General features: G+C 36.8%; 1 protein-coding gene across 1 annotated transcript in view; it reads left to right on the top strand.

Annotated features, from left to right (window-relative positions):
* The window catches only part of L3MBTL3 (L3MBTL histone methyl-lysine binding protein 3), a 68,930-nt gene that overhangs the window by 46,516 nt on the left and 8,137 nt on the right, over positions 1-14,277 (top strand). Inside the window, exons 16-18 of the mRNA XM_058171972.1 lie at positions 3,921-4,070; positions 5,226-5,363; positions 12,784-12,872. Of these exons, the coding sequence (XP_058027955.1) occupies positions 3,921-4,070; positions 5,226-5,363; positions 12,784-12,872 (377 nt within the window). The remainder of the gene's footprint in view (positions 1-3,920; positions 4,071-5,225; positions 5,364-12,783; positions 12,873-14,277) is intronic.

The raw sequence follows: 14,277 nt of genomic DNA, 5'->3' as shown, positions 1-14,277 counted from the left end.
TCCCAATCTTTAATACATTAGTGTAAAAATCTCGGGGCATGCCTCTTTTGAGCATAAAATGATCAGGATGAAAAGGATCCACTGACTTGTAAGAAAGTGACAAAATATATTGACTCTTTGTGGCTGATGAAAGTCAGTGAAATGTTAAATGTGTCTTATTTGAAAAGAAGGCATAATGCTTAAATCTTCAAATAATTGCAGAAAAATGGTATGAACAAAAATAGATTAATATGAGAATGATGGGGTTTTTTTGAATGCACAGCTTTAATTTAAACTTCAAAAGGCGTGGTTATGGACTATTAAAAATGAGCTAAACATTACACAAACTAGACTGCTTTTGTGGCTAACATTTCATAATGAATAGGCATTTGGTTAGGACTCTCAAGATAATTTTGTCACAATGAGTGAAATGTGAGATAGTTTGTGGAAAAATGTCAATGGCTTTGGGAGAAAAAGAAACAGCAGATAAAATGTTAGGCTTAAAAAAACTTATATGAAGAAAGGCCTTCTTGGGTGGAAAAGAATTAATATATTTCATGAAGTCAAGTGCTTCAGTTTATTGACAAGAAAAACCTTACTGAAATTTTTAATAAACCTGGTAAAAACTAATGCAAACTAAACTGGGAAAAGCTCCAGAAAAAAGAAAAGGAAAAAAAGGAGAAAAACAACAACAACAAAGACTATAATAAAGAATTGGCTTCCAACCTTTATGGCACTGAGCATAAGTTAATTTCTGCTCATTTTAATAATTTCCTGACTTCAGAAAAGAATATTGAAGGAAGGAAAATAGGCAACAGTAAAATCTTTGGATTCAGTAATATTATGGTATCTTTGCTGATTTCATAAACAGGGTTATCTTTTCAAAAGTTCGGGGAAAATAAAGCTGGCTGCTTTTATCCAAAGAAGCTAAATTGAGGAATAGAGATACTGAAGATTAGTATCTCATGGAACAATAGGATGGAGGTGAGATTTTTAAACTGTCTTTTGGGGAACCTTCAGATTCCTCGAGCAGTTAATGAGGTTCCATGAAAGACTAAAAAAATATATTCCCTTGAACATTGCCAGATCAGATTAAAGTGGGTTTTTTTTAATGAACAGCTCCACAATCTGAAAGTTTGAAAAACCTGAGATAGACTGTGATCCTCACACTGATATTTGTAATTACTTTTCTTTCCTCTTAGGAGAACTTATAAAATGCAAGACTTCTGTTTCATATATTTTTCTTGTCATGTGGTACAAAAGGGCAATAACATTTAGCTAAAATAACAAGCTACTATATATATATAGTATATATATATATTTGTTTTCTGAGGTTTTCACGGGTGTTTGTATATAGGTCTTTGGTTATTCGGGTTTTCTCCCGCGTAAAATTGGAAGTGTCTTGGCGACGTTTCGACGAAGTCTCATTCGTCATCTTCAGGCTTCAGCTTCGTGCTTCTGGGAGCAATGTGTGATTGCAGCTGTTTCTTCCTTTTTAACTGCTAGTGGGGGTTTGAACTGATTGGGTGGGAGCTTGGCTGTTCTCTGATTGGATGGGGGTTTTTTGTGCTCTGATTGGCTGGGGTGTGTCCTGTTTGGGTGGGGGCTTGGTTGTGCTCAGATTAGTCTGAGTTGCAGGGGATTTGAGCTGGTGAGCTGTACAGCTGCTGTTTGGCTTCATGTTCGTGGTCGTGCTACATCTTCGTAGTGGGTGTCAGTCTGCTGCATGTATGGATTGGAGGGGTTTGAAATGGCTAATGTTGCAGCTGCGGTCTGGCTTCTGGTCCTTGGTTGTGCTTCCTGATCAGTGTGGGTTTGGGTCTGCTTTCTGGGTGGATGTGTGGTGGTGACATCCTGTGTGGACCTCGTGAGTGTGGGTCTGGTGTCATTCCTCATGTTAAGGACTCGTTTGTCAATAAGGGCGGGTTTCCAAATGGCTGGTAGGCGGGAGGTATCATCTCGTTTGTTCATGCTGTGTGGGCGTTTTTCTATCTCGATGGCTTCTCTGATTATTCTGTTGTTAAAGTGTTCAGTTTTGGCGATAGTTCTGGTCTTTTTAAAATCAATATCGTGTCCTGTGGCTTTAAGGTGTTGGACCAGGGAAGAAGTTGGTTCCTCTTTTTTGACTGAGTTCTTGTGTTCTTCAATGCGTGCACTTATTCTTCTGTTGGTTTGTCCAATGTATGTGGTGGGGCAGGCAGTGCATGGGATTTCATATATTCCTTGATTTTCTAACTCAATTTTGTCTTTGGGGTTTCTTAGGATGGTGGATATTTTTCAGTTTGTGCAGAATGTTGTCTTGATGTTGTGTTTGTGGAGGATCTTGCTGATTCTGTCTGTGGTGCCTTTTATATATAGGAGGAGGGCTGTGCCGTTTTCTTGTTCTCTGTCTTGGATTTTAGTGGGGTTTGAACTGATTGGGTGGGAGCTTGGCTGTGCTCTGATTGGATGGGGGTTTTTTTGTGCTCTGATTGGATGGGGGTGTGTCCTGTTTGGGTGGGGGCTTGGTTGTGCTCAGATTAGTCTGAGTTGCAGGGGGATTTGAGCTGGTGAGCTGCACTGCTGCTGTTTGGCTTCGTGTTCGTGGTCGTGCTACATCTTCGTAGTGGGTGTCAGTCTGCTGCATGTATGGATTGGAGGGGTTTGAAATGGCTAATGTTGCAGCTGGGTCTGGCTTCTGGTCCTTGATTGTGCTTCCTGATCAGTGTGGGTTTGGGTCTGCTTTCTGGCTGGATGTGTGGTGGTGACATCCTGTGTGGACCTAGTGAGTGTGGGTCTGGTGTCATTCCTCATGTTAAGGACTCGTTTGTCAATAAGGGCGGGTTTCCAAATGGCTGGTAGGCGGGAGGTATCATCTCGTTTGTTCATGCTGTGTGGGCGTTTTTCTATCTCGATGGCTTCTCTGATTATTCTGTTGTTAAAGTGTTCAGTTTTGGCTATAGTTCTGGTCTTTTTAAAGTCAATATCGTGTCCTGTGGCTTTAAGGTGTTGCACGCATTGAAGAACACAAGAACTCAGTCAAAAAAGAGGAACCAACTTCTTCCCTGGTCCAACACCTTAAAGCCACAAGACACGATATTGACTTTAAAAAGACCAGAACTATCGCCAAAACCCCCACTAGCAGTTAAAAGGAAGAAACAGCTGCGATCACACATTTCTCCTAGAAGCACGAAGCTATAAGATGACGAATGGGATTTCGTCGAAACGTCGCCAAGATACTTCCAATTTTACGCGGGAGAAAACCCGAATAACCAAAGACCCACATACATACATACATACATACATACATACATACATACATACATACATACATACATACATATATATATACACACACACACACACGTCTTTGGTTATTCGGGTTTGGAATAACCCGAATAATTGGAAGTGTCTTGGCAATGCTCCTGGAAGCACGAAGCTGTAAACACCAGCCTGAAGATGACGAATGACACTTCGTCAAAACGTCGCCAAGACACTTCCAATTTTCCAAACCCGAATAACCAAAGACCTACATACAAACACCCGCAAAAACAACAAAAAAGAAAGGAAAAGAAAAAAGGAGAAACAACCAATTTTTATTCATAATTCTTGCTATCCTGTCAGAGTACTTCATTATTTTGCTCATTCCCTTAACCTATTGACCCTTGAGAATATGGCTTTCTTATTTCTAATAATAAAGAAAATATTTGTCTTTAAATTATAAATATCCATCACAAATTAATATGCTTCATAACAAGCTTCCCCAAAAATAAACATTGTATGCTTCAACATACTTGGCAGAAAGTGATGCTGCTGTTACGAACATAAGGCATTTATGCTTCTGTCTGTTAATGAATTCCAAGTAATTTCAGAGAAATTGTAACCAGTATGATGTTTGTTTCAACTAGGAAATGCTTTAGTGTCTAATCTTCTGTTTTTCCTTCTCTGTCCCTAATTTTCAGTGTGATCAACTGCCCATATTCTGAAATAAACCTGAACAAAGAGCATACTCTCTCGGACCGTTTAAGTGGGGAGACCCCTCTAAATAATCCACCTATGCATTGGAATCGAAAGTCAGAAATAAATGAAAGATCAGCCTCTCCTATAATCAAGTAATTGTCCATGAAATTATGCTCAAATTATTTATTGTACTATATGTGTTTTACTGTTTTACCGTGGCTGAACCTGAAGCACATATGTCATCTTATGTGGTATTTGTTTCAGGATATAGGGACAAACTCTAAAGGCCTTAACTGATTTTTTTTTTAAATGTGAATTATTTAAGTAAATTCATTTTGTACTTGTGAGAAGAACTTGGAAGTTCTTTTGATTCATCAGTATGTATTTCTAAAACTGAAATTTAGAGAAGTGCTTTAGGTCTCTTGTAAGGCTCTAGTTATTCCCAGAGGATTTCGGCTTTTTTCTTCCTCTTGAGCAGCTTAATCCCATATGTCATCAGAACATGTGTTTGAATCTTTTCTGCATTTTGAAAAGAAAAACCATGGGGAATTGCTGTTCAAGAAATAACAAACCCAAACTCCATTGGGCATTGGGAACAAATTGCAGTGATTTCAATCCTGATAAGTATAAATGTCTTTTGTTGATGGCATATATCGATTATATACATGCTTATATTTATAATGCATGGTTTTTTTGAAGACAAATCCTTCAACTAGAGGCACACAAACTGGGGAATTAGGTTACATATTTTCTCTTTTTGTGAGAATAAACGTATACGTTAAGGCAGTAGTTCTTCACCATGGACCCTCTTTAAATGCCTTTTGTGGCCATGTTCCATGGCCACGGACCATCAAGACACTTCACTCAAGATCTAAATGATAACATTTCTTCAAATCTTTGTGAACCCCCTGTGATGACATCGTGGACCCGCAGGAATCCACAGACCACAAGTTGAGAACCACTGTGTTAAAATAGAGAATCAATAGAGCAGAGCCGTGGTGGTGCAGTGGTTAGACTGCAGTAATTAGAATGCTAATTCTGCCGACTGTCGGCAGTTTGATTCTTACTGGCTGAAGGCTGACTCAGTCTTCCATCTTTCTGAGGTCGGTGAAATGAGGACCCAGATTTATTATTTGCTTTAACATTCAGTTGATAGGAATTTCTTAATTACTGTATGATTGAATTTTCTTTTATTACTTGCATTTGTTTTTAAATAAAATAGTTTTGAAAATTCAGCTTTATTTTCCAGTTTACGTTTTGCATCAATGCAGGATTTTAAATAATTGCTCTTTTTTTATATATAACAGTAACAGAAAATGTCCCAGTCCCAGTCACACTGGTGTAAAGCCTGCCCCTCATTTACAGTCTTCAAAGGAAGAAGATACAGATGTGAAACTTCTTTGTAAAAAGCCTTTAATGTGTGATGTCAAAGAAGAAAATTACAGGTATCTATCTGTGTCCCTCCCCCCCGCAATACTGTATACTTTGGCTCTGATCTATGTAATCTGTATATCATTATTTGCCGCTTCCCAGAACAAAATCTTTTATTCAGGACCTTAATTGTATCATGTAAATGATGCAGCCTACAAATCCATTTGCTAGATTTTTGAAAGTCCTAAACATTTTGCTGTAGGCTTATAAATGAGGATGATATTCACTACTAGATATTGTAGTATTTCTAGTTAGTACATAAGGTATTTCTAGTTAGTACATAAGGTTAGTACATAAGGTTTGACTGGAGGGATCCAGGAAGAGAGCTTTCTCTGCCATTGCCTTTACCCCAAGAAGTGAGTGTCCCCCACCCCGGGCCTTCAGAAAGAGTATTAAGGCCTGGCTCTGCCAATTGGCAAAGGAGTCAAAGAGTGATGTGCAACTATGGGAATGTTGGTATCATGAAGATGTTCTCTCCACCTTTGTAACTGTAACTTTTAATATTTTAATTCTAATCTTTTTAATTCTGTTTTTAACTTTGTTCTTATATATGCTTTTATATCATGATATCTTTTTTTATTGTAAACCATCCAGGGTCACTTAGATGAGTTGGCTGTTGTAGAAATGTGATGGATGGATAGATGAATGAATGAATCAGTGGATATAAGGATATCATACCAAGTGCTTTTCAAGTACTTAGGAGGCAAGGGCTTGGCAGCACAAGAAAACAACAGCCAGTGACTTAATAGCCAGCTATCAACATCCCAATTCATCATCTAAAAACCCACATACAATAGGCACCATATAAATATCACACACAGAATTGCCCAAAGCAGACACTCTGCTAAAGAGAAGTTCCCTAAAGATGGGCTCCAGCACCAGTCTGAAAGCTCGGAAGGCCAAACGTCTGGTCCTGATGACCAACCCAGATTGAATCCTGGAATATAAGGATATTCTGAAACCTTGAAGATTAAGAATACTTACATTTGCCATTTTAAATTATAAATGCACAAACTAGTAACAGCTTCATCAAGTTGTGTGCTTGTAGGAAGTCAGCTCCACAACTGACCTAATCCCTTAAATATTATAAAGAGTGCAAGATGTAGTCAGACATTAAGCATATGGGGGGGGGGAACTCTTTCCTAATATTAATCAGTATGTGATGATAGAGTGCAGTGCATTGAAGTGATGCAGAAAACCCTATAAAGACATTAGCATGTTTGTGAATAACTGTTGGTTAAAAGTAAATAAAATTAGGCTCCTAATAATGTCTTTAACATCAGTCTAGCTAGCAGAGGCAATCAGACAGAGAATCCTAAAAGTATTGGCAAGAAGTCAATTTGGTGTTTGTGACCTTATAATTTAAGCCTCATTCTATTTTATGTTCATTGCACATCTAATGCAACATCAAAAACAAACAAATAAATCAATAAATAAAAGAGTGGGGCTTCGCTTTCCAGGTTGTGAGTGTCACTTTGACTTAGTTGACCATGCCCTTTGCACTAGGCTTGAGCAATATTATCATGTATAAACAGAGGCATAGAATCAAGATCACATGAGGTATTAGTGCCGCTTTACAAAACCCTAGTAAGACCACACCTGGAATATTGCAACCAAATTTGGTCACCATAGTACAAAAAAGATGTTGAAACTTTGGAAAAAGTCCAGAGAAGAGTAATTAAGGTGATCAAAGGCCTGGAGACTAAACCTCTGAAGAATGACTGCAGGTTTTGGGTCTGGCTAGTCTAAAGAAAAGAAGAATTAGGGGACGACATGATAGCAGTATTCCAGTATTTGAGGGGCTGCCACAAAGAAGAGGAGGTCAAATTATTTCTCCAAAGCGCCAGAGGGCAGGATAAGAAACAATGGTTGGAAACTAATCAAGGAGAGAAGTAACTTGGAATTAAGAGGTAACTTCCTAACAGTGAAAACAATTAACCAGTGGAACAGCTTGCCTTAAGAAATTGTGAGTGCTCCATCAGTGGAGGTTTTTAAGAAGAGATTAGACAGTCACTTGTCTGAGATGGTATAGGTTCTCCTGCTTGAGCAGGGGGCTGGACTAGAAGACCTCCAAGGTCCCTTCCAGCTCCTATTCTATTTCATTCCATTCCATTCCATTCCATTCCATTCCATTAGAATAGAATTAATTCTATTCTTAAAAGAAATGTATTGTAGTCTTTCATTTATCTATAGAAATTCTTCTGCCATTTTTTCTGCAGGTACTGAGGTTTATTGCTTTAATTTAAAAATTAATAATAATTCTTGTGAACGAAAGAAAAAAGAAAATAGTGTCACCTCACTAATAGCAATAAAGACAGAGGACGATCACTGCTTGAGAATTTGATGTGTTATTATGCTACAGATAATATAATGAAATATCCCAGAGTTAATATTAAAATGTACTATATTCATAACATCCATAGTATTAACTAGTTATAACAACCTATGACTAGGGAGAAAGCATCGGGTTGGGAAAGTTAATTGCATGCAGTTCATATTTCACAGCACTGTCTGGATTACTGTAGCATCCTATTTAATTAAAAAGCAATTCAATCCCTTGAAACCTGGATCAAATTATTTTCAGTAATTATAATGTCTAGAAGCTTATTTTTCAATATTGGTGTCCTCCTAGAAAGGAGAGCAGAAGAACCAAAAATGAATATTCAGTCTTTTCCTAATTGTTAGGAAATCCTGCAGACCAATGGCAAGTACTGTCACAGAAATTCTACATCCATTTTAAAACTTCATTAAAAAGTGTCTTTACCATTTTAATGCTAATATTCTGTTTATATCTTTCATTTATTTTTGCATTTCCATATTCAGAATGTACAATATCTCATTTTTCCTGTCACATTTGTTTCTTGAGTCTAGACTATTTGTAAATGCACATCAAATATCTTTGAAAGGTGTAACATAGCTAGAAATAAGAAAAATATTAGGGATTAATTAGCACCTAAAGTAGTAGCCCTTTTTAAATTAATCAATAGCTTAACAATGACTACATTTTCCTGGAATAAGTGTCTTGGTCTACAGAAGTCAGACGCTTCACAAATGTGAAGAAGTACAACCCAAACACTTCTTTTTTACTAGTTGAACCAGCCAAACTTTTTGACGATTTCATGTGCTACTTAGAAAGTGAAGCGTCAGAAACTGAAGCAACCACAAGTCTTAAACCAGTGTTGGCTACTTTAAAGGGTTGAAGAGAGATGCTTTATTTGCAGTTCTCTGTCCTGCAAAGTCCAAAGAGTTGCAAATAAAGCAACTGCCCAGCCCTAGTACAGTTTTTACAGGTGATTCCAAATTCCCTTGCCCTTCCCAAGACACAAGGATGTGCTTAATCCCTTTCATATATGTGTTGTGACCCAGACCCAAGTAGGTAGTAATAAACTTAGTCCGTGGAAAAACAAACTTTATTCGAACTCAAAGTAAAACAAATGCCTCCCAACACAAATTCCTCAGTTATCTAGTTATCTACCTTAGTCCAATTAGGCAAACTGCCAAAGGCCCTTCCTGGCAAACGTCCAGAAGCCACAAAAATAAAGACGTACTCGAAGCAGAAGATGGAGCAGAAGAATGTTGTTTTCCAGCAAAGCTGAAACACTGGTGCTGGTCTGTTTTAAGCCTTATGGGAGGGGCCAATCATCTCTTGGCCCTACTCCTGAGTCGTCCTCTTTGCTTGAGCTGCTCTTGCCTTCTGGCAGCTCTTCTCATGCGTGCATTAGGAACAGGCTCCTCCTGTTCCTCTGCCTCACTACTATCAGTCTCTGGAGGCTCTGGAGTCCACACCTCACTTCCTGATGGTCCTTGCCTTACCTCAGCCTCATCGCTGTCCGACTCCGTTGCCAGCTCCGTAGGCTGCTGACGGACCACAATAATATGCATAACCAGAAATCACTTCCCTAAAACTGTTCATCTGTGAAAAGCCATTCAACATTCACTCATAAATAACGTTAAATCATATTAGATCGTATTAAGCCATGCTTAAGAATTAGGTAGGCTCACAACACATTAAGCCACAAACGATGATTTATAGTTCACAGTAGCCAACTTCACACAACATTCTAAGCAAAAATCAAAGTCAGTGAATTGGTATTGAAGTTTCCTTCACTGAACGTTATTGAATTAAATATTAAAAATGAATTTGATCTTGCATTGCCACAAATGATAGCGGGTCATACCTAACTGTCTTATTTTGTTTTGACCAGTTTCTCTGTTTTCATTGCTCCAGATATTGTTCATCTTAAAGGAAATCCAATCATAAATCATTGTGGTCATAAATTAAGGCACCCACCGTCCGGATCCATTTTTCTGACACTTTTCACAGTGATTAAAAAAAGTTCAGAAAACCTATTCTTTTGAATGGGCAGGGTTGGTTTTTTTTAACCAGAAACTGGCAAAAATGCTGGAAGCCAACAAAAACATCACAAATTGGTCACATGACCATGGGATAGTGCAACCTGTTATAAAGTACAGTCAGGTGTCCACTGGGAGGTGTGTATGACATATTTCAGTGGGTGGAAGTGCTTTACAATCATAAAGCACCCAACCTGAGGTCTTTGTAACTGCAAACTTTCATAAAATGATCAGCTGTTAGTTAAGGACTACCTGCTTTATATTTTTCAGTGTTGCACATTTCAATATTGCAACTTACTTATGATTCTAAATTTAAATAGTGGACTTATTGGCAGCGGATTAATTGACAGCTACATGCATGTTTTTCCAATAAACGCTCATCTGGCTAGTTTCTATTGCAGTTAGTTCTTTAAAACTCTACCCAATTCTTTGCGTTATTACTGACATTAGGTAACTATTAAGTATCTTCTATATTTCAACATGGAGCATCTAATAATTAAAATTTAATTAAGTGCCTCTTTATTTGTTAAATTATAGAATTGTTGGTCAATCAGCCCTTTAATCATGCTTGGGTTTTTTTCCACATAATTGCAGTTGCAAAAGGAGATATAGCTAACCAGTTTTATTTTTACTTACAAACACAGGAAAATAAAGTAAATGAATCCAAGGAACAACATTTTTTATACAAGGAGTTCATGTCCTAATGCATTTTATACTCCTTACTCGCTTTTATCACAATTAACATTTAAAAATCGAAGAGGTATTTCTGTTGCTAGCAAGCATGCCAAAAGTGAGTTGGTGAAAGAGTCCTGCTGTTGTACAGCTGGATGGCCTGCTGTTGAGATAAAAACGGCTTCTTTTACAGCACATTTTAGTTTAATGCATTCCACAGAACCCTTAGGGCATTCTCCTTTCAGGTTGAGCAGCAAATGGTTTCTTTATCTAGTGGCACCTTGCTATAGGCTCATATGTGGAGCTTGCAAATAAATACGACAGTTGTGCTGCTCACACAGCAATGCTAAGCCAAAATTGTTACAGAAGAAATAATGGTCTGTTTCAGATGTAACATAATTCCCTAGGCTAATCTATAATGATAAAAATTGCTTTATGACTTAGTCTTATGTGTGACAAGATCCATTGATAGCAAACACAGAATTCCCGTATAACTTGCCTTTTTGCCTAATATGTTTGAATATAATTTTTTTTCTCACGATAAACATCTAAATGTACCACCTGCCAGCAGACGCTGGCAAGAAACTGCTTTTCGCCCACATTCTTACTTCATCTGCATGGCTAATTAAAAAGAAATGATGCTTCAGTATGAAACAGCTTATGGCTTGGCATAAGTTCCTAGGCCTGAAAATAGTTCAGTCATTTTTCTGGAGTGTAATAGGATACTGTAAATTTAACTGGAGGATCTGAAATGTCTTATGTTTGACAGCTGTGCAATAGAATATATCGTGTAAAGGTGGCAGGAAAATTATTATGTACAAATTATCCTGAAAAATAGTAGTTTTTCCTCACTTGTTTTCAAGGTTGTCAACTCTATGCACCTTTAGTAGTCAGACACCAAAGTTTTCTGTTTGACATTACTTCATTATGAAGTTACTCATTCAGAGAATGATAATGACTTCTCACTGTTCTTCAGTACTTCCTCCCTCTGAAACCAATTCCAGTTAGTAGTGATAGGGTGGAGAGACATCCAGCCCTAACTGCCTACCTTGTAGGGTGCCAGAGGACTTGATTCTCCCCCTACTCCTATTGTACATGTACATGAAATTGTCATCCATCAAGGTCATCCCTCAGCATGGGGATAAATGTCATCAGTACAATGATAATACTTAATTGTACATCTCTATCCCAGATCAGCCAAATGAGGTGTTTTCCTAATGCCTGGAGGACGTATGGGTCTGGTTGCAGAAATCTTGGCTTCAGATCAACGCTGGCTGTACAATCCTTCAATTTTCCATCATTAAGTCTGAATGGGGTTACACCGCCATAGGCAGAGTTGATGCACAGCAAGAAGTTTCTGCCAGATTCATAGCTCCAGCTTGAGGAGCTTTTGTATAAATACATACTGTATTGTTCACTTGTTACATCTGTTCCTAAATTGAGAGGCATTGCTCTCAGCCACTCAGGTTTTAGATGTTTCTTGAAAGAACTGTTGCAATGTATTCCACGTGAGGCGGCCTTTGAAGACCATTTGGAAGCTTCAGCTGGTCCAGGACGTAGCTTGTTTCCCCCAAAATAAGACATCCCCTGATAATAAGCCCAGTCGGGCTTTTGAGTGCATGGCAATAAAGCCACGCGCTTATTTCAGGGTTCAAAAAAATATAAGACAGGGTCTTATTTTCAGGGAAACACAGTTGCAACAAATGTAATTTTGAGCGTACCGTGGTATGTCCATATAACACTGCTACTATATGGATTCCACTGGTTCCTAGTAGGCTACTGGCTAAAGACCTACATGGCACGGGAACAGTTTGCTTGCCCCAGGAGTCCCCAAATCCAGTGGTTTTTGCCCATCTCACAATATCTGGCACAGTGAGTATGTTCTGGGTCCCCTAGTGAAGCTATGTCACTGCTGGGTCCCAGAAAGTATGCTTTCTCTGTCATGGCAACAGCCCTATGAAGCAGCTTCCTCTGATATGTGGATGTTCTTGACTGCTGGTCTTTTAGAAGGCTATGAAGACTCTTTCTCCGGGCATTGGAACGGGTTGTTAATTTTGGAGTTCTGGTGTGAATGTAGGTGATAAGCGGGAATTATGATTTTTTATTGAAACCCCAATTGGTTTCTTTTTACCGGTAGTTTTAATAGAATGTTAGATTTTACTTTGTTCACTGCCCAGAGGTGGTTGTTTTTTAGATGGATTGGATGGATGGATAAATTTCCTATAATTTCTAGATTAGGAATATACAATGCTTCTAGTTTTTGATTGCTAAGAACAGTTTTTTTTTATTTTATATACAATACATTATAATTTGTATTATACATCTTATAAAATGTTTAGCTAGAAGTGAAAATACCCTATATTATTATCATTACCAGATAATTAAATGTGAAGCTTTTGTATTACTTAGGGGAGAACACACCAAGGAACTCTCTGGGAAAGATGGCTGTGAAGAAAGAAAAATGGAAAATGAAGTATTATCTATAAATGAAACCAAAGGTAGCTGTTATTTCATGTGTGCTGTACAAGAGTTTCACTAGTGACACAAATTAATACTTTCAATTTGCTTTATAGAATAATTTCATTAATGAAGTATTATCTATAAATGAAACCAAAGGTAGCTGTTATTTCATGTGTGCTGTACAAGAGTTTGACTAGTGACACAAATTAATACTTTCAATTTGCTTTATAGAATAATTTCATTAATGAAGTATTATCTATAAATGAAACCAAAGGTAGCTGTTATTTCATGTGTGCTGTACAAGAGTTTGACTAGTGACACAAATTAATACTTTCAATTTGCTTTATAGAATAATTTCATTAATGAAGTATTATCTATAAATGAAACCAAAGGTAGCTGTTATTTCATGTGTGCTGTACAAGAGTTTCACTAGTGACACAAATTAATACTTTCAATTTGCTTTATAGAATAATTTCATTAATGAAGTATTTTATGAAAAATCAGAACAAGGTTGCCTTCATAAGACTGTTTGATTTTAGATTGCCTTTAGGGGATTCAGGCAATGTCCCCCTGAATTCTACTACGGAGTTCAGAATAGTAAATATATGTGTATGTGTGTATATATATATATATATATATATATATATATATATATATATATATATATATATATATATATATATATATATATATATATATATATATATATATATATATATATATATATATATATATATATATATATATATATATATATATATATATATATATATATATATATATATATATATATATATATATATATATATATATATATATATATATATATATATATATATATATATATATATATATATATATATATATATATATATATATATATATATATATATATATATATATATATATATATACTAAGTGACTAAAAGTGGAATTTACTTACTTATTTTTTATTTTACATACAATACATTATAATTTGTATTATACATCTTATAAAATGTTTAGCTAGAAGTGAAAATACCCTATATTATTATCATTACCAGATAATTAAATGTGAAGCTTTTGTATAAATACATACTGTATTATTCACTTGTTGCATCTGTTCCTAAATTGAGAGGCATTGCTCTCAGCCACTCAGGTTTTAGATGTTTCTTGAAAGAACTGTTGCAATGTATTCCACGTGAGGTGGCCTTTGAAGACCATTTGGAAGCTTTAGCTGGTCCAGGACGTAGCTTGTTTCCCCCAAAATAAGACATCCCCTGATAATAAGCCCAGTCGGGCTTTTGAGTGCATGGCAATAAAGCCAAGCGCTTATTTCAGGGTTCAAAAAAATATAAGACAGGGTCTTATTTTCAGGCAAACACAGTTGCAACAAATGTTATTTTGAGCGTACCGTGGTATGCCCATATAACACTGCTACTATATGGATTCCACTGGTTCCTA

The sequence above is a fragment of the Ahaetulla prasina genome, chromosome 1 (assembly GCF_028640845.1).
Source record: "Ahaetulla prasina isolate Xishuangbanna chromosome 1, ASM2864084v1, whole genome shotgun sequence".
Classification (NCBI taxonomy): Eukaryota; Metazoa; Chordata; class Lepidosauria; order Squamata; family Colubridae; genus Ahaetulla; species Ahaetulla prasina.
This window is presented reverse-complemented; position numbering and strand designations above follow the sequence as displayed.